The sequence below is a fragment of the Erythrolamprus reginae genome, chromosome 2, assembly GCF_031021105.1.
Source record: "Erythrolamprus reginae isolate rEryReg1 chromosome 2, rEryReg1.hap1, whole genome shotgun sequence".
Lineage (NCBI taxonomy): Eukaryota > Metazoa > Chordata > Lepidosauria > Squamata > Dipsadidae > Erythrolamprus > Erythrolamprus reginae.
Genome location: NC_091951.1, coordinates 72,292,964 through 72,314,947, shown reverse-complemented (window position 1 = coordinate 72,314,947; position 21,984 = coordinate 72,292,964). Strand labels below are relative to the sequence as shown.

Here is a 21,984-nt window from a genome sequence, read left to right as displayed (position 1 = left end):
ATAATAAAAATAATAATAATTATTATTATTAGATTTGTATGCCGCTCCTCTCCGAGGACTCAGGGTGGCTAAAGGACCTCTTAGGAATGGGATAAAGTCTTCTTTTTAAACTTTTTACTTATTTTTATTTATTTTATTTCATCAAGCATGTATTAGATAACAGATATAAGTGTAAGCATTATATGCTTATAGATGTCAAAATTATGTGTTATTTATGTATGTTAGTTATTTTTATATGTTATTTAGGGCAATGTCAATATCCATACAGAATATTGGATATGGATGTTTATACACTTCTTCCTTGCTGGGCCATTTTAACTTTTAAAGACACATTTCAGATGCATAGCTCTAGGTCTAGGATAATGTAGGTTTCCCAATTGCAATCCCAACCCCAAAAACACTGTAATCATTGTAGCCAAATGAACTAACAGAAACAGCAATGAAGCTAGTTGTTTCTAATTTGCAGCTAATATGAAACTTTAAAAGAAAATCTAGTTACATACTTTAGTTTATAATTCCGTAATCATTAGATTTATATTTAAGAGAGAGGGAGGGTGGGAGGGATAGAGAGCTGGATGATGTCAGCGTAGTATGGCAATGCATTTTAAGAGCAGATTGTATGTTTAGCAGTACTCAGAAATTCTACCATTATTTGGGATATATATTTGAATGGTCTATGACTTTTTGCTCTGATTTTATGTGGGTGGAAGCTACCAAGTCTACGAGAAATCTTTTTAAAAAATAATTGTGGACTTCAAGAAAATGTCAATGTCAAATTATCATAGAGTGAATATACCTTTTGGCTGTGCTGGAATTTAGCTTTTTTTCTGTCTATGTAGAAAGATGTGTGTTTGTGATCTTAATTATTCTGGAACAGCTGCATTAAAGAGAAACTTAGTAATTGAAATTTAAATCTCCAAAACCCTAAGGATCCGGGCATATGCAGTATATATTTTGTTTGTGATGGATTATTGGCTGTGGATTTATTGTATGTAATCTCCCAACTTTCTCTTCGTCTGCATAATCATCGAGAATAAATAATTGGGGAGCTGACATTGCACATCCCTAAATTACATTCATGCTTCTGCAGTTGGTCTCAATCTCTATCCATTGCTATGAATAACTGAGTGTGGTGACACATGCTAGAATTTTGTTAATAAAAGCAAATAATGGAAGAAACAGCAATATTGTTTGAAAATCATAGCCAGACCCAAGATATTTGGGTCTTCGTTTTGAGCAGTTTGGAGGTTGTTAAAATAAACTTTGACACAATTTTTTCTGGGAGACTTCCCCTGCATAAGATTAGGGTCTCTTAAAAATAGGACAGCATTTAAATGGCTGCCTTTACAGTATGAAAGTCATAGCATTTGACATAAAAGCAATACCACAAAGGCACTATGCATCATCTTTTTGCACCAGCTAGATTGCAAGCACCCAGGGCTGTAGAATTTTCTAATTTTCAAGTTGTTTCCTTGCACCTTGTCAGATCATGCAGAGAACTGAGATGACAGACATCTGTTTTCTAATGATGTGAATTAATGTTTGGTGGCATTTTGCTATAAGGGATAATTGATTTCAAAAGGCAGCACACTTGTTTTTAAATAGTTATAATAATATGAGATGGATGGAGATTCAAGCCTAAAAACCATAAAAATAATATTTAGTTGCTAGTACTCTGGCTCAACTGAAGATATAGGTAAAGGTAAAGGTTTCCGGCTCTAGGGGCGGTGCTCAAATCCATTTCCCTATTTTTCTACTTGCATTTTTTACATGCTTTCAAACTGCTAGGTTGGCAGAAGTTGGGACAAGTAATGGGAGCTCAGTCCATTATGCGGCACTAGGGATTCGAACCACTGAACTACCGACCTTCTGATTGACAAGCTCAGCGTCTTAGCCACTGAGCCACCATGTTCGAAGGGGTCATAAATAGTGTTGGGCGAACCCAACTTGCAAAGTTTCTAAGCCAAAGAATCATCACTATCTGAAGACATCTCTGTGGTTATGTGGCCAGCATGACGAAATGCCAATTGGATGTTCTTTTTCATAATTTAATATTCTGCATCCTGCATGGGCCTTTCGGTCATTGCAAAGTATTGTCATATCCTCCATTAATCTTTTTTCAAAGCTGCAAATGCCTTGATCAGTGATGGCTAAACTTTTTCAGATGGAGTGCACAAAGTGCATGTTCAAACCTCCAAAATACAATGTGCACTCGCCCCCATGCATGCACGCATTCACACGTGCACCCCACCCCTACATATGCTCCCTGAGCATGCATTCGTGACCCTCCCGCATTCATCCACCATCCATGTGCATGTGCTCCTGCACACACCCTGCCCCCCATGCATGTGGGAAGGGACCCAATGACCAGCTGTCCAGAAAGAGGGCCTAGATCAGTGATGGCGAACCTATGGCACAGGTGCCACAGGTGGCACGCGGAGCCATATCTGCTGGCACGTGAGCCGTTGCCCTAGCACAGCTCAAATGTACATGGGTGTGCCGGCCAGCTGATTTTTGGCTCACACAGAGGCTCTGGGAGGGTGTTTTTGGCTTCCAGAGAGCCTCTGGGGGGGGGGATGGAAGAGGGCTTTTTTATCCTCCCTGGCTCAAGGGAAGCCTTTGGAGCCTGAGGAGGGTGAAACATAAGGCTACTGGGCCCACCAGAAGTTGGGAAACAGGCCATTTCCAGCCTCCAGAGGGCCTCTGGGTGATGGGGGAAGATGTTTTTGCCATCCCCAGGCATTGAATTATGGGTGTGGGCACTTGCGCATGCGCAATAGCACATGCCCACGCTCTTTCAGCACCCAAGGAAAAAAAGGTTCGCCATCACTGTCCTAGATGCTTCAGTTCCTTGTTCTAAGATGTAGCTTCCAGTCAACTTGTCTTCCCTTCAACTGTACCAGTTTTCCTGGAGTTGTCTTGAAGTATGGTGCCCAAAATTGATTATAATGCTCAAGATAGTAGTTGATCAAAGTAAAATATGGTGGAACCATGACTTCCCATAATTTGAAAATGATACTTTGATAGTTTAAAATGCCATTTTCCTTTTTTGTAATCATGCCACACCTCTTTAACCAATTTCATATTATTTTGAACTTTGTATGTGCTGCAGTCTTATTTAGAAGGTTATGCCCCCTACCTTTTGTCATCTTTGATCAGCATACCCTTTACCTCTTTATCTACATTAAATTAAAATGTTGAAGAAAATTGAAACATTGGACTAAAATTATGAGACTTGATATATTACAATAGTTTAATAGGGTATGAACTGTTTTCAAATCTGTCTACTTATCCCTATTTAATCTAAATAATTCACAAATCAGATGCCAAATATTTTGGTGAAATTAAGATATGTCTGTACCATTCCCCCTTTCTATTATGGAAATCAATAAGAATAGATACTACAGATAATCCTTTTTTAACAAATGCTAGATGGACTAGTAATCAATGCACTAAATATCTCCGGAGATTCTCAGTCATCCAGGTCATGGTTGTCCCAAAGATGTTTTTTTCAAGAAGCAATTGGACTTTCTTGGGGGTTTTTTTTGGAAGCAAAACAACTTCAAAGAAAAACAAGAATGTCCAGTTGCATCTTGAAAAAGCACCTTTGGGCCAATCAATGCATTACTTTCAAGGTATTCATGGATTGCAAACCACTTCTGAAACTGCAGGGACAGTTGACACTTACTCAAACCCTACCATACACAAAAGGGGTGTCAGAAATGACAGCCAGAATTCGCCAACCTCTAAGAATAGCAATAAGCCCTCAAACCCACAGCCATACTCCTCCAGGAATTATCCAGAATGAAAGACAAGGGACAGAAGGATTAAAAAAACAATTTAATTTACAAAATCAACTGTAACAATTGCAACGTGGGACAAGCATCAAATCAACTGAAAACCAAGTTTTCTGAACACCAGCTGACAATCAAATGCCACAATCCCAAATCCCTAATCTCTATCCACACTGATATAACCAATTCAATTGAAGCAATACAAGAATCATCAGCCATACTACCGTTTGCCACACTCAAGAGTTTGTCAAAGCCTGGCACTCTACAAGCTATTCCATCAACAGACACATCGACCTACATCCAGCCTACCAACCCCTCAGAACTCAATCAGAGATAGCACCATCCCGCAATTAACAAACACAATCCAATCCCCTATCCAGCATATCACTTCCTGATCACTCTTATCTAGCAGTTCGCTCGAACCAGCGGCAGAAATTTACCCACGCTCACCGAACATGATGGCTAGTTGGCCACGCCCTTGAACCAGGCCTCCAGTCCTTGTTGCTTGAAAGCAGCAGGCAAAGAACCCTCTGTGTATGTGCAAAGGCTTCTGTGCATGCACAGAGGGTCATTGTGATATGGGCACACACTTCCAACTCGATGAAACTAGTAGGAAATGTAAATGGAACCCACCCTTGCTCTTAAGTGACATGACTGACCCATCACAAAACCCTCACTTGACACAACCCATACCTGACCCATCACCTGACCTATCATAAGATCCTGATCTAAGCTGTCATGATCTCACTATCACAAGACCTACTGAAAGCCCTTATAAGCAGAAGAACCCTCATACCAGGGGTGGGCTGCTGTCCGGATGGGGAGGGAACGCAGTGGGGTAGCAAAAATGGAGCACCCAATTTGCACTGAAAGATGTTGAAAGAAAATGCAGGGCGTCCTGTATAAGCCACACCCATAGTGTGGTAGTAAAAATTTTTGTAGCCCTTCACTGCCTCATATTGATATTCCCTTAATTCTGCTGTTATCTAACCTGTTAACAAAACGTTTGGAAGCCAACCAAGAATCTCAGAGAACCAATCTCCACCCTCAATGTACTCAAATGTGCATGAATCCCAGCGGCCGGTTAGGTCCCACAGAGTTGGCCTTCTCCGGGTCCCATCGACTAAACAATGTCGTCTGGCGGGACCCAGGGGAAGAGCCTTCTCTGTGGTGGCCCCAACCCTCTGGAACCAGCTCCCCTCAGGGATCAGGACTGCCCCGACCCTCCTTGCCTTTTGTAAACTTCTTAAAACCCACCTCTGCCGTCAGGCATGGGGGAACTGAGACATCCCCCCTGCCTATGTAGCTGTATGTATGATATGTTTGTGTGTATGCTTTTTTATATATTGGGGCTTTTAGGCTTTTTAATATTATTTTTTAATATAATATTATTTAATATTATAAAATTGTTATTTTAAACTTTAATATTAGATTTGTTACTGTATATTGTTTTTATCATTGCTGTGAGCCGCCCCGAGTCTGCGGAGAGGGGCGGCATACAAATCTAATAAATAATACAAATACAAATACAAATACAAATACGCAGTGCCCAGGCCAGCAACTTCCTTTAATATTGTAGCATAAAATCCACCTGGTTTTGCAGAATTGAACTCATTCAAGGTCCACCAATATTTCCAGTCTGTTTTTCTGTCATGCTTATGTTTGTGCTGGACTCCTTCAAGTGGAATGCCCAAGTGGAATGCATATCCTCTTTTTAGGGAAGAGTGAGAGGATTTCACAGATATTATGCATCAGTTCAAAACCAGCCTTGGTTTTGCCTGATCGTAGCTGGGAGCTGAACTAGTTTATTGCTAGCTCAGCTATTATATAGCTGAAATTGCAGCAGCTGCTATGCTTCCACCCTCCTTTATTTTGAATGTTTCAGAAGAAGATTGTTTTTGTTATTTTCTGTGTTAGTCTAAACTCATTGGGCTTTCCACTTTCCTGGTAACATGCCTGCTGGCCTGTACTCTTCCTTATTAATTTGTTGTTCTTTCCTACATTGTCACTAAAATGTTTGTACAACTGTAATAGCTTCTCCTACAGTTTTACATTTGGGAAATTGATTTTGATTCTTCTTTTAGCATCTCCTTTAAAAAAAAAAAAACTCCCACAAAATTCCTATTAGGCTTTTTTTTCTTATAGTTATCGTTATTGAGTTTATTAAAATTTAGTTTCTTGAATTACAAGGTGTGCATTTGTTGATTCTCATCGTGTATCTGCCCATGGCATTTATTTTCTAGCCAAATGTTGTACTGGGAGGAGAAGTATAAAGGGGGAGTTGACTGAGAAACCATATTTATACATGATGGTGATTCCTACTTGTTTTGCTCCAAGAGTTTGAAAAGGGAAGTACTGTTCAGTAAAGGAGGAGAATCCTTAGGTATAGTGGTCATGTTATGATAATCTATGTGTAACCACAGTGTTTCAATATCTCAGGCATTGCCACAAAGAAGGAGTCAACCTATTCTCCAAAGCACCTGACAGTAGAACAAGAAGCAATGGGTGGAAACTAAACAAGGAGAGAAGTAGCTTAGAACTAAGGAGAAATTTCCTGACAGTTAGAACAATTAATCAGTGGAACAGCTTGCCTCCAGAAATTGTGAATATGCCAACACTGGAAGTTTTTAAGAAGTTGGATAACCATTTGTCTGAAGCGATGTAGGATTTCCTGCCTAAACAGGGGGTTGGACTAGAAGACTTCTATGGTCCCTTCCAACTCTGTTGTTGTTGTTGTTGTTATTATTATTATTATTATTATTATTATTATTATTATTATTATAAAATCCTGCAGCTATTATTTAAAAGGCAGTTCCAGGAAAAGGATTTTGAGCAGAAGGGTGGGGCATACATTTTTATCCACACATAAAAGCCCTCATTTTTCAAATTCCATTTCTCCAGTTGTACACAGGTAGATCTTGACTGATGACCGCAATTGAGCCCCAAATTAAACAAGTTAAATGAGTTTTGTTGGATTTTGCAACCTTTCTTGAAACACTTCAATTGTTAAACTATTAACCCAGTTGTTGTTGTGATTCAGTCTGAGGCTCCTCAGGGAACGGCTGGAACTCTGCCGGCTCCATGCGCAGAGGGGGAGGACGAGGAACAGGAGGAGGAGGAGGACCAGGCAGACGGGGAAGAGGAATGTCAGGATGAGGAGGAGGGAGAACAGCCTGAGACCCCCGGGGGGGAGCTCTCCCCAGCGAGTAGCCTGGAATCATTAGATGAGAACGCACAAGCCATCATAGATATGAGGCAGAGAAGGGCAGCACAACGAAGGGGACAATTAGCCAGGTATTTCCATCCCTAATAGGCAACAGCTGGGTTTGGGTGTGGTTCTCCTCAGAAAGGTTGAAAAGGCAGGCCCGCCCTTCCTGTATTGTGGAGAGTTATCTTTTGGGAGTCCTGTGACCTTGCTTCGATCCTTGGCGTCTCTGATTCTGGCTTGTGGCCTCGAAGGCTGAAAACTTGGGGGAGGCGTGGGTTTTATTATCTACAGTGGTGTGTGTGCCAGCAAGAAGCCTGTTGTATTGTCTGGCCGTCGTGACTCTTCTGTGAAGCTTCATAGCATTCCAGTTTGTAAGAACAGTTTTTGTTATCTGTGTTTGTTTTCAAAGATATAAAATGACTTTGCTTTTTATCAGCGTGTCTGGATACTCTTTTTAGTTGGTGTTGGCATCTGGGGGAACCCAGACATAACAGTTGTTAAGTGAACCTGGCTTCCCCATTGACTTTGCTGGTCAAAAGGTCCCAAAAGGTGATCACATGACCCTGGGACATTGCAACTATCATAAATTTGAGTCAGTTGCCAAGCATCTGAATTTTGAACATGTGACCAGGAGGATGCTACAACAGTCATAAGTGTGAAAAAGAATCATAAGCCATTTTTATTCATTGTTGCAACTTTGAATAGTTACTAAGTGGATGGTTGCAAGTTGAGAACTACCTGTACTTGAGCCTGTTTTGTTGATATGACACAATAAATTAAACGTCTCAGTGCAGTGATGCACCTTGGATAAATATGATGCATATTGAGCAGTTCCAGTAAATACTTTACAACTGTAACCTGCAGTTAGGTAAGTGTTGATGATTTAATTTACCTTTCCACTCCCAAATGACTAAGAATGAAAAAGAATGAGGCTAAAATAAGAAGAAATGATGAGATGGCATTGGGCCTTAACAAGAGAACTGTGTTCAGATGGTTTTCATGATAGGCTCTGCTGATCACTTCATTAGACAAAGCCATAATCCCAGTCTACTATAATGAAGTTTTCCTGTTCACTTTATCCCTTTGAAATTAGTTTTCTTGCAAAGCTGTGTTACTTATCTTGAGGCAAGAAAAAAGTGTCAAGACCACGAACCATAAAAGAAAGTATTTAGAGAAAACTGATGGTTCATGAGCCTTACATCTTGTCCTTCTTGTCTTAGTTGTTCCATTTTTACAAGTCATATTATATTTTCTAATGCACCTTTCCCTTTTCTATGAAGAATACACCCTTTTAATGCAAAGAATACTAACAATGCTTTTAAGATATTATGAATGATACAAGAAAGTACCCAATATAATATTCAGTAAATCCAGCACTATGGATTAACAGAGCTAAGTTTTTACATTACTATCGGTAGTGTAGTTTTCCATTATTCTTTCACATCCAGCCTTAACAAAAATGGGTTTTCTAGATGAAAGTGTTTCTGTTATTATGCAAAGATTATGCCAAAGAGTAGCTATGTAAGGGACACAGTCAGATAATGATGTTAAAATGCTATCTTTCAGTCCCTGGTCCAATATATCATTTGCTGCCCTGATTGCCAAGTCTACCTTGCCATAGTAATGAGGCTAGCAAGTCATGCTGTAATTACTGATTCAAGCAGGAATGCAATAGTTATAGTCCACCAGCTATATTTCCCCTCCCATCTAACATGCCTGTCAGCAGGGAAACAAAATGAATTTGGAGAAGGTTAGGTGAGTATTTGGATGCTTGGAACAGTAGGTATAGCCATCTGTTGCCTGACTAATATGGTTATGGAACTTCTCTGCACCTGTGATGTGTCATTTTGTGCTGTTTTCTGATTGTGTGTCTAATGTTATACTGAAAAAGCATTAAACCCATGTCCCGAAAATTCCATCTGACAGGCCATGGGCATAGAAAAGGGGTGAAGTGGCAGGAATCTCTGTCCTTCATGTCATGTATCCAGGGGTAACAGAACTAGATCACATGGTTGGCAGAACCTAACTCTCTCTCTCTTGGTTGAAACAGATCTGTACAGCACAGTGTCATCTCCCTTTGAAAAGTAACAAGGAAAAACAGGGATAAAAATGTCTGTGTGAACTTGCTGGGAGAGAGGATGGTTCCATCTCTTGCAATTGATACCTTCTGGGTGGGGTAGTATTTCTGGTCAAACGCTAGTATTGGCTTTATTTCAAATGGCATGAAAATAAAGATTAAACCTTGACTTGGAGGATGATTAGCAAAAAGTGGCCTAACATCAAAGAGCAAATGGAGAACTTTAAATTCAGTTTTGATGAATGCAAAGAGAGTGAGGAAATAGGCTGGCTGTCACATGTTTTGAGTAGTGAGTGTTTAATTTTATATAGAATAAAATAATCCCAAGAAACAAGTAGAGATCAGGGAAGATTAGTGAAGTCAAGAAGGGAAAGAAGCAATATTTTTAATCATAGGGTTTGTATAGAATGGTGGGTTCTTTCAATTTTTAATATTTATTTATTTATTATTTAGATTTGTATGCCGCCCCTCTCCGCAGACTCGATACCTTCTATAAATATAAAGAATATATTTTAAGGACTACAATTTTAAGTTTCAGTTGGCCTTGATGTGACGTTTCATTTTTAGATGTCATTTTTATGAACGAGCTAGGGTTCTTGGCGTTTTAATTTTCAGTATTTTTAATGCACAATAGCCATAGATATCATGGCATTTTCTATTTGTCCTACCAACAAAGCCATTCTTTTCTCTTGCATGTTTGATTTTGTATATTTGAACAGATGTAGCTTGCTTCTGTATTCCTGATTAGACGGAATACCATGTGATACCTTTTGGCATGTTCACAATAATAAATGTATTTGTTAAGGAATGTTTGATAATACTGATGATGATTGTGTGTGTGTGTGTGTGTGTGTGTGTGTGTGATATACGTACACATACATACATACATACATACATACATACATACATACATACATACACACAAATACAAATACACCTTAAAGAGAAGGAACCTAAGAAACATTTTTTTTAAAAAACATTCTTTTTCTCTTAGAAATTCATCTCACTAGAATACAAATACACAGACAAATCTGGGGTCTTTTATTCTTTTTATTGTTAATGACCTCCTCGGTGAGAGCCAAGTTCATGCTGGTAAAATTCAAAACTGAATGTTTGTGTCAACCTCTGTCTCAAAACCACATGAATAAAGAGCAAAATACCATGCTTTTATTGCCAGGATGTATTTGCTGCTATAGCCATAACTTCACTTAACAAAGCATCCAATAAGCTGGTCTTTGCAAAAGACATTTTCCTTTCTATAGTAAGGCCCCTGAGCTTTAGAGAAAGATGGGTCATAGGAGTGAATTACTTTGCTGACCCCCTGGGATTTGTTCTGGTCCTTATCTGGCCCAACTGTAAACTAAATCTTCCTTAGATTTTGTGCAGGGATAAGAAAAAGAAATTGATGGTGTCTCTTTAGATCGAGATGCAATCCTTCTACTTTCATTCATTCGCTGCAGTCACAGAGGCACAAATCTGAAGGGAGAAAAAGGAGTCTACACTGTGCTCTGTCTCCGTTTTAATTGGGAAATAACAAATACAAGGTTAAACAAAGGTTCTGCTGTGTATGTGTGTTTTTACCTGAATGCCCAGTGGCTTCCCATGATGGTAGGTAATAGTTTCTGTTTTAACTTTTCCTTAATCAGAACTAGTTGAGTGAATTCAAAGAAACAATAGCTGCCCTAGGCTAGTTGCCATAGACCAGGAGTGTCAAACTCAAGGCCCACGTAGCCCTCCCCCACTTCATTTACAGCCACGACACCCTCCTGCAGCTCTCTGCCAGCAAAAATGGAGCTTGGGGTGGTGTGGCACAAGCTAAAAACAAAAAGAGAAATGTTTCTCCTTTTGCATTTGAGCATGCAAGAAGGGACAGGAAAGGAGAAAGAGGAAAAGGAAAGAAAAAGAAGGAAGAAATAAGGAAAGAGGGGAAGGAAGAAGAAAGAATGAAGAGAGAAGGAAAAAAGAAGAAAAGGGAGGAAGGAAGGAAGGAAAGAAGGGAAGGAAGGAAAGGAAGGAAGGAAGGAAGAAGAATGAAAAGAGAAGGAAAAAAGAAGAAAAGGAAGGGAAGGAAAGAGGAAGGAAGAAGGAAGGAGGGATGGAGGGAGGGAGGAAGGAAGGGAAGGAAGAAAGAAGGAAGGAGGGAGGGAGAAAGGAAGGAAGGAAAGGAAGGAAGGAAAAGAAAGAAAGGAAGGAAATAAAGGAAGGTAAGAAGAGAAGGAAGGAAGGGAAGGAAGGGAAGGAAGAAAGAAGGAAGGATGGAGGGAAGGAGGGAGGAAGGAAGGGGAGGAAGGAAGGGAGGGAAGGAGGGGAAGGAAGGAAAGAAGGAAGGAAGGAAGGAAGGAAGGGAAGGAAGGAAATTATAAAGAGAGTGAGTTAAGTTCTGAGGAAAGTTCTGCGTTAGCACATGGCACCACAAGAGTGATGTTGAGCTGGCTACATCCACCCTGGCTATGCCCACCCCAGCCACCCAAGGTCAAACACAACCCTGATGTTGCCCTCAGCGAAATCTATTTTTATTCTTTGCACTGATGTAATGTAATCTTTTGTAGTAAGACGATGAAGGAAAAATTTTATTTAGATTTTTAAGAATTGATAATGTTGTATAAAATTAATAGAAAATTTTACACAAGGAGAGATAAGAGCTTCCGTTGAGGGAGTAATGAGAAAAGAAAAGTTTATATATGATCGTTTTAAGCATTGTTGTTGTGTTTATAACTATATATTGTTTTACTGTATGGTGGAGAAAAATAAAAATCTTATACCGAAAATGAAATCTATTTTGACACACCTGCCCTAGACAAACCATGCAATTAGTATCCATACCATCACAAAAGTTGTCACATTTTTAATTTGGATTTCCCACCCAAAACATTTTAACTCATTGTCCTATGCAGCTCACCTCATTTGCTGATATAGATAGACCACTCTAACAGAAAGAGGCTTATTTCTGCTACTTGGAACAGAGAATCGGCATCTGCTTGGAAAGGAGAATTTCAATGACTTTCTGCAATTATCATTGCACGTGCTAAACAAAAATCTGACCTCCTACACAACCTTCACATCTGTAAGAAATATATCCTTTGTTGGATACGACCATCCCACATCATAACTTTATACAACTAAACTTTGAAAAATAGAAAAAGAAAGAAAAAAAGAAAAAGAAAAAAGCTTTGCTGGTTTGGGCCAAAGGTCAAAACTAAATGATCCACTAAATGATCAGCAAGATTCATTTTACCTCTTGCATTCTCTGACTCCAAATTGGGGATTGGTAGCCTTTTCAAGCATCAGCATACGCATCCATGTCAGTATGCACATGTGCAGATGCCATACACATCTTCTCACATGATAGAAAACTGCACCCACCTTTATGTAAGGCAGTGTTTCTCAATCTTGGCAGCTTGAAGAGGTCTGGACTTCAATTCCCAGAATTCCCCAGCAAGCATTTGCTAACTGGGGAATTCTGGGAGTAGAAGTCCAGATATTCTTCCAGTTGTCAAGATTGGGAAACACTGATGTAAGCCATCAGACCTTCACATAAAAATGTCAGCAATTTGTAAGAGTTTTAGAATTCCCAAACTAAAGAGAACTTGAAATCTTATAAATGGGAAATTATAAACATTTGATTCTTAGCAATCCAAGCTCCGTGTTTATGTGGCTGGGGTAAAAGGGAACCAAGCAACAACCTATTGTCATTCATTCAACACTAGTTAATTAGAATAGTGTTTACTCTAGATCATCTATTTCCTACTCCTGTTGATTAAATTTTCAAATTAAAAAATAATTAAGGCATCAAGTCATGGGTTTCACATGGTGAAGTTGTTTTACTTCTCTGAAATCTTAGCAGGTGAAGTAGGAGATTTATAAATGTTCTTTAAAATTCTCTCTAAAATTATTTAACTCTTTGTAGACTTGGTTTCTTGGCATTTGAAAGCAATACAGGCTTTAAAAAAATATTGTAAAAACATTTAGCCTGTGACTTATGTGGAAACAATGTGACATGTAATTACAGTAGGAATAGGGATATCATATATTTATTATTATTATTATTATTATTATTATTATTATTATTATTTTATTATTTCGATTTGTATGCTGCCCCTCTCCGAAGACTCGGGGAGGCTCACAACAACAATAAAAAACAATGTTATAATGGAACAAATCTAATATTAAGAAAAAAAATACATATAAAACCCCATCGTTTAAAACCAAACAACACATGCATACCAAACAAAATATAAAAGCCTGGGGAAGGTGTCTCAGTTCCCCCATTTATTATGAGTACCGAGTTGTAATTCATTGTATATATGTTTGTTTGTTTGTTTGTTACTTTTGGGGTAGATCTTTTTTCTCATGGACTGTGATTTTGGAATACCCTTTTAATAATGTATACATGCTACTTAATCCTGAAGTTACTAAGGGAGAATGCAGATCAAGATAGAATGCAGATCACATGAATGCTCACTCAAGGAGTTGAGTGAGCATTCATGTGATTCAACCTAACATAATTTATAACATTGCTGTGAGGTTAAAATGGAGATAGAATGGAAAAAAATACAATATTAATGCTAACTTTCTTCTAAAGAGCTTAACTTGTGTTTAGTGATGGGCGAATCCAACGGTGTTTGGGTTCGGCGAGTTCAGACAAACTTCACGCAAAGTTTGGCTGAACCCGAACCCAAACCTGAACGATCCGTGGCGTCAAAGCTCCGCCCCCAGAATCCCATCATTTTTTATTTTTACGGATTTTTATTTTTACGTGAAAGGACCTCCCTTTGCTTGCGGCGCCGCTGTGGCGTCCTTTTTCGTAAAAATAAATAAAAATAAAAATCTATAAAAATAAAAAATGATGGGATTCCGGGGGCGGAGTTTGACCTCACGTATATCAGCATGCCAAGGTGATCACTTCCTGGATTCCATCCTCCCTCCATTATTCTAGTGCCGTCCCCGGAATCCAGGAAGCGATTACCTTGTTGTGCTTAGCAACCTGCCGGTACACGTGACGTCAAAGCTCCACCCCCGGAATCCCTTTGTGGGATTCCCCAGCTCCTTTTGTGCCTCCCAACCAGCCTCCTGACCAGCCGACAGCTCCCCGGTGCATGAATTTTAAAAAACATTTGGGTTCAGGTTCGGCATGCCGAACACCACAAAATTCGGTATGGACCCGAATTGTGCAGGTTCGGTTCGCCCAACACTACTTGTGTTCATACTTTAGGAGATAGGACGGGTTGAGAAAAATGACTGATCTATCAATCACTGTGTTGTGAGGTCACGTAAATCCTTGGCTTTGGGATTCCAGTCCAGCATTCTCACTGCTACAACATGACTCTTTCATAGAAATAATTTTACAACTGATAAAACATTGGTGGGCTATGTGTGAGAAAGAGTGTTATAACAAGAGAGGGCAATTAATTCATTTTCTACAAATCCTGCCCCCCCCCCAAATACATTAATGCTCAAGCTTTCGTTCTCTTCCTCTTGATGTGTATGTACTTATGTGTATGTACCATGACAATGGGGAGGGGTTGAGCGCACTTCCCCTTTTCTACCCCTTGCCCTTTCTTTGAGGCTGCTTGGGCTATCAGACCTAAAGGGACCACACAGTATTGACAGTGGACTTGAACCTAGATCTTCCTAGTCCTAAATAAAACACTTGAACCTATGGTATCTCCAGAGATATAATGATGCCAGAGCATCGCGTGCTGTAACACAAGTCCAATCCTTTCCCATTGATAAGAACCAGAAGATGCTACCACATTAACCACTCTGCCATACTGCAATCCAAGCAGATTTGTTTATGCATTTTTAGTTGGAGCTATTTGCAATTTTGTTTTCAGGTGAGTTACATAATAAGCATTTGAGAAGTTCATTGCAGATATGTATAATGGGTGGAACCAAACGACTTTGCATGTTCCTCAAAAGAGATTTGTTCTTTCCCCCCCAGTCCTATTGCTGAACCTCCGAAGAAACCCTCTTACCAAAGTATAGAAAGGTCAGTGTGATTAAATAGTGTGGGAAATTAACATTATGGCATTGGCTGTGGCTGTGGGTTTTGTATAATGCTGAGACTAGTGGCTTATGTATTGAAATTTATCAATACATAATATTGATAGATAAATATAGAATATAAACATAGTGACAAACATGTATATCTGATTAAGTGATTTTTTAAAAAATGAATATAGGTTTCCTGATGCCAAGAAGCCTATTTTCCTTCTAGCTCAATTTATGATACTTCAACAGGTTGCAGTGGTTTCCAGGAAAAAACTTTTTTTTTTGCTCCAACAAAACCATCTGGCACTAGGAAAAAAAACATGCACATTTTATCTTTTTTTTGAACACGCCAGGAGGTTTTCAATTGATTTAAAAAGAAAAAAAAGTAGAACAAGTATCACATCAGATGGGGCAGGCAATCAGACAACCTTCAGGTGATTTTAGGCCTTTACTCTTATCGGCTCCTGCAGCAAGTGTGCGAAAAGGATTTTGAAGCTATAGCCCAAAATATTTAGATGCACCCGGTTGTCTCTTACTATGTTACATAGAAGAGAAAAGGACTTAAATTATAGTCTGTAGCCTAAGACAGGGCTGTCACCCTCATGGCCCATGGGCCAGACGTTGACCAAGTCCATGCCCAGTTTAGCGAAGGGGGGGAAAGTCACAATATGTCACGTGATACCACCATGACGATACGAGTTTGACATCTCTTGTCTAAAAGGACCTAAAAGGTCCTTTAATTCTACAGTGCAGAGGTGAGTGGACAGAGGGTGGAGTATTTTTATACCCCATTGTACATTGTTGGTACTTGCTACCTTTTAATGACAACCATAAAGATATTACAGCAGTCTTTTTTTTTTTTTTAAATCCACTTTACTTGGCTTGCAAATGAATTTTTAAAAGCTTTCTTCCTTCAAATCATGGTTTCATCAGATTGATTTAGAGGTAATTCCCTGCTTTTTGGAAGAAATTAATTTAGGGCCAACATACTCCTAAATGTTTTATCTTTGTCTAAAAAGTAAATCAAGGGTCAAATTTTCTTAGGGCTTTTTAAAAAAGCAGCTTTCCATTTTTTTTTCTTATCTGTGTTTTCCTTCTTTGCCCTTCCTGACTTTTCTGACAAGTCAGTTCAGTTCAGAATGAAGCTGACCACAATCCAATCAATGTACTTAATACTGAATGCATATATGACATTTCAGTAAATAGGACTGCCAAAGTTGGCATATTGTTGTTAACTTTGTTTGGGGGAGAGGATAAAGGGTGAATCTTTTCAATGTATTAACTAGAGGGATCGAAGAGCAATCATTCAAGTGGCTAAAAGGAAGATAAGACGCATCACATTCCCAGAGGGGTGTTTCTTTTAATCCATAACCAGTGACCAAATTGTAACAAGCTGAATCAAATACTGCCTTTCCTGAGAAATCTCTTGTACAGAAGCAATATAGCATGCATTGTAGAGCAGATGCTAAGTAGGAACCGTCATTCAAATTCATGCCCTGTTTGAGAATTTCTCAATTTAGCCCATCTTCTTTGAAACCAGAAAATGTACTGTACTGTATCATTATATTATATTATATTATATTATATTATATTATATTATATTATATTATATTATATTATATTATATTATATTATATTATATTATATTATATTATATTATATTATATTATATTATATTATATTATATTATATTATATTATATTATATTATATTATATTATATTATATTATATTATATTATATTATATTATATTATATTATATTATATTATATTATATTATATTATATTATATTATTGTTTGTTTATTTAGATTTGTATGCCGCCCCTCTCCGCAGATTCGGGGCGGCTCACAACAAAGTGCAAAAAAAATACAATTTATAACAAATCTAAATTTCTACTAAAAACATTTAAAAACCCCATTTCTAAACACACATACATACACACATACCATTCATAAATTGTATATGCCCGGGGGAGATGTCTCAGTTCCCCCATGCCTGGCGACACAGGTGGGTCTTAAGGAGCTTGCGAAAGGCAAGGAGAGTAGGGGCAGTTCTAATCTCCGGGGGGAGTTGGTTCCAGAGGGTCGGGGCCGCCACAGAGAAGGCTCTTCCCCTGGGGCCCGCCAACTGACATTGTTTAGTTGACGGGATCTGGAGAAGGCCCACTCTGTGGGACCTAATTGGTCGCTGGAATTCGTGCGGCAGCAGGCGGTCTCAGAGATATTCTGGTCCAGTGCCATGAAGGGCTTTAAAGGTCATAACCAACACTTTGAATTGTGACCGGAAGTTGATCGGCAGCCAATGCAGACTGCGGAGTGTTGGTAAAACATGGGCATACCTAGGTAGGCCCATGACTGCTCTCGCAGCTGCATTCTGCACGATCTGAAGTTTCCGAACACTTTTCAAAGGTAGCCCCATGTAGAGAGCATTACAGTAGTCGAACCTCGAGGTGATGAGGGCATGAGTGACTGTGAGTAGCGAGTCCCGATCCAGATAGGGCTGCAACTGGTGCACCAGGCGAACCTGGGCAAACGCCCCCCTCGCCACAGCTGAAAGATGGTTCCCTAATGTGAGCTGTGGATCGAGGAGGACGCCCAAGTTGCGGACCCTCTCCGAGGGGGTCAATAATTCCCCCCCCAGGGTAATGGAAGGACAGATGGAATTGTCCTTGGGAGGCAAAACCCACAGCCACTCCGTCTTATCCGGGTTGAGTTTGAGTCTGTTGACACCCATCCAGGCCCCAACAGCCTCCAGGCACCGGCACATCACTTCCACTGCTTCATTGATATATTATTTATATTATATTAATTGTATTATATTAATTATATTATATTATTATATATACAGTATATTATAATTTTTTTAATTGTTTTGTTTTGCATGTATATGTTTTTAAATATATATGCTGCCAATTCTTTATAGAGTCATTAAGAACCATGAAAAGGTTCAATTCAAGGTGTTGATCATCATTTTTAAAACCTTCTATGGCAGAGGTGGGGAACAATGGCCTCTTTATGACTGGTGGAGCCAGGCTGACTCAGGAATTCTGGGTGTTGAAGTCCACAAATCATAAAGGGGCCATTGTTCTGCACCCCCTTTTTATGGCATGAGTCCAGGATATCTGGGGAACCACCTTTCCCAAGGGAAGTGATCTTCCCCTCTCATTCTGATGGGAGGGCCCCACTCAGACCCCTTCAAGGGAAAAGCCTTTTCTGTCACTTCTTATACTGTAAGCCACCTGTTCACCTTAAGCAGTGAGATAAATGGCATACAAGTTTAATAAATAAATAATAAAATATTCATAAAGCTAAAACTAAACTGAACAGGCTAATTGTGAATAGTGTTAATGGCAATGAGAATATCCTTCGTTTAGGATCCTGAAACAAAACATTCCAATTTGAAACACCATATACAGTATATATATATTGCATATGAAATACTACTTGAAAAGTTTCCAGGGTTGTGGCCACAAGAAGCTATGGCAGTGGTTCTCCACCTTTCTAATGCCACGACCCCGTAATACAATTCCTCATGTTGTGGTGACACCTAGCCATAAGTTTAGTGCTAATTCTCCTAACAGAGCTTTAAGCTGATTGGCAGGAAGGTCAGCGGGACACTCCCACTGTAAACGCCTAAGATTGTAAAAATATATTCCAAGGTGCCAGAATAGAAACTTTAGTTCCTAACACCTTGGGAAATTTGTCTTTTCCCATGGTCTTAGGTGAAACAGTTATTTGACTCCCAAGGTGGTCCTGACCCCTAGGCTGAGAACCACTGAGCTATGGGAAGTCAGAACAAGTCAATTTGCTTCCCTCAGAATTTTTCACAGAAATAAATGGTGCAGTAATCTTCAAAATTATTTTGATGCTTAAGTATTTCAATCTCAGTGGTACCTGATTATTCCTGACCTAAGAATTGCTTTAGGAAGTATAATAATCTGGAACATACTGTACCCATAATTAGATTCTCAAAAATCAATTCTATTAAATTAATGGATTTTTCCCTGCCACCTAAATATATAGAACTTGCCACTTAAACCTGCTGAATGCCCTTTGAATATAGTGTCGCTTGCACTTTCTAGCAAATGCAGGTTATGCATTCATAGTAAATTATGCAAATTAAATTTGTATCTACCTGCTTTTCATAATGCATTTTGCTGCTGAGATTTCTCTTCAGTTTTTTGCTACAAGGTGGCAGCCTGAGAAGAAGAAAAAAGGAGGGGGGAAGGCATTTATTTAAAGAGGCTACCAAATAGGGCAACTTTGCTTTTTCACAAGCTTTAAAGGGCATTATTATCACCTGTTAATTGAAATTTAGTCCATCCAGCTTCTATTTTAAAAACACTTAACCAGTCATTGCTTATCTATTTTTTATGTTTTAAAACAAAGTTTCTGGTTTTTTTCCCTGATTTTAAAAAAATGTTCTGAAATTGCAGTTTGTATTTATTTCTTAGTTGTCATTTTACAATATCCTTAGAGTTAGGGAATTTCAGAATTTCTTTCATTTCCTTCCTTTCTCCCTTCTCTTCCTCTTTAATACCTACTATTTTAATGTGCCTCCCCCCAATGTTGTAAAACCTTTGCACCCCAGTGGATTGCCCACTGGAGTGTTTAGGAGAAGAAACTCTGGTATGTAATAAAAAGGACTGCTAAGTCTGTACAGAGAATGGTCTTTAAATGGATGCTAATGTCCATATGAGAAACATGAAAATGGAAAAGTTATTAAATTTGTGATTTTTCTATGACTTTGCTAACGAATCTACAGTGCAAACTTCTGTTTGATTTTTATCCATATCCAGTGTTCATACCACCAGTGTTAAGGAATGCGAAGAAGAGCATGAGACTGTTGTTGAAGAGAAGGTAGAAGTAGAAGAGAAGATAAAACGTGCTGGCCGTGGAAAGAAGAAAACAAAGAAATAGTATAATGAGATTGGAAGGTGTTACCGTTATTTATTTGTTTGTTTATTTAGCACATACATTCATGGTGATCTGAATTTAACACAGTTACAGATGTTCAATACAGACATAGCCAAGTAGATTGCATACGTTATACAGCAAGCCACATCCCAAAAGTATCTGCCTTATTATTATCATCAACTTTCCCATAAAGGAGCTTCTTTCTTTCCATAAAACACCTTATCTTTCTAAAAAGATAAGCAATGTGTTTTCAAAATTGTGAAACACTGACGTTTTTCAAGAGATCAGATTAACATGCGGAAACATCTAGTAAAGAACAATCACACTCATATAGGTGCTTAGAACAGAACTGGGGAAAAAATAAAATAAATTGAAATTCTGGCTGAAGCCTGATATATTCAATGCATCAGTATATACAATACTAAAACTACAATTTTTGCTTGGAATCTTAAAACTCCCTGCTACGTTGTAGACACCTATAGCCATCGGTACATCATATGGCAACAGCTGTCCTCTGACAGTACAACTGTCAGAGTACAAGTACAACTGATTAATACTGATGGGAGTTGAACAATATTTGCAAGGCTACAATGCTGCATCCCTGTCTTAGATATGAGACCTAAATTTGCCAGGATACCTGGACTCAGCTGTGACACCCAATGGAGACCTTGCACTTCTATATAATAATAAAGTGGGATTATGTCTCACTTTTAACCTTAAATAAGTAAATCCATGCTAAATAAATATATAATCTGATATTGGCCACTGTGTATGTTCAATTTGTCCTCCATATCCCAATTCTCATTAACAATACGACACATGGAACAAATGATAGTATGCAACATATCATAGATTGAATGTACTCTTTATGTAGCAATATCTATAGATTTTCAAAGGGTATTAATATGTTTATCCAAATCCTTTGGTCAGTGCTGGTATCTTAACTATCAGAAACAATAGATATAGAAATTATCCAGGAGGCAATGTCAGCTATCAAGCTACAATTAGTCAAACTAATTTGTTACTAGGATAGATGTTCATTGAAGTAGAAGAGATTATGATCTCATATTAACAATAGACTGAATTTTAAAGAAATCAACTGAAGTCAGATCTACCAAACGACGTATTTGGTAGACCCTGGTATACCAAGTTATTCAGAAAGGGGTAGGACAATTTTAGTATCTTCTTGACCTGAATGTGCCAAATAATTTTTCTTCTTTAAAATTTCCAGTTTAAATTCAAAGGGAAATTATAGATTATGTTACAATCGATTTACTATATTTCCAAAACTGCCCAGAATCATTTGCTTGAGACTATAGAAATTGAATAAATAAAGAAAAGAACTTAGTTTTTGAAAAGAAACATTTCATCATCATTACGTTTTACAATAAAGGTGATTGTTTGCACCTTACTTGCAAAAATGGCAGACAGAAAAAAATCTCTTATAGTGTTTCCATTTAATTACATTCACATTTTCTGTTATATTTATGGTAAATTAGTATGGTTTTGATTCTTCCACCCCTCCCCCTAAACACTAGAGATTTCTGTGCAACTTTTATGGGGGGCGGGGTTTGTCGGGTTTTTCTATTTTGTTTTTCAGTTTGTCACCTTTCAATAAAGCAAGCAAGTGTTGGATGTAATAGCTTTGAAACCAAATGTCCCCTAGAGGCTGTAATAAATTAATATGGATCTGAAAATTGCCGGAGTTAAAATGACATTTTACTAGGCTTGTTTTCTGTCTTCCCTCAGATAGGCACATTATAATTATCTTGAAAACACTATATGAATTTGACAAGTGAATTCTGTAAACAAATAAAATTAGCAAGAAGACTATGTGGCTGAATTAGATCATAGGACAATATGTATGGTTGCTTTTATTTTGCATTGCTTTCTCTTCGAAGCCCATCAACAAATCCCACAGATCAAGACATACTTGATGGCAATACCAGAATGATCTTGCTTATTAGAAGGCCACTGCAGTGTGCAGGTTAGGGAG

At 38.5% G+C, this 21,984-nt stretch overlaps 1 protein-coding gene across 1 annotated transcript in view; it reads left to right on the top strand.

The window, feature by feature from the left end:
- The window catches only part of C2H3orf20 (chromosome 2 C3orf20 homolog), an 84,953-nt gene extending 63,603 nt beyond the window's left edge, over positions 1–21,350 (top strand). Inside the window, exons 14-15 of the mRNA XM_070735754.1 lie at positions 15,021–15,068; positions 19,871–21,350. Coding sequence (XP_070591855.1) covers positions 15,021–15,068; positions 19,871–19,991 — 169 coding nt within the window. The 3' untranslated portion in view covers positions 19,992–21,350. The remainder of the gene's footprint in view (positions 1–15,020; positions 15,069–19,870) is intronic.
- Positions 21,351–21,984: the final 634 nt, after the last annotated feature.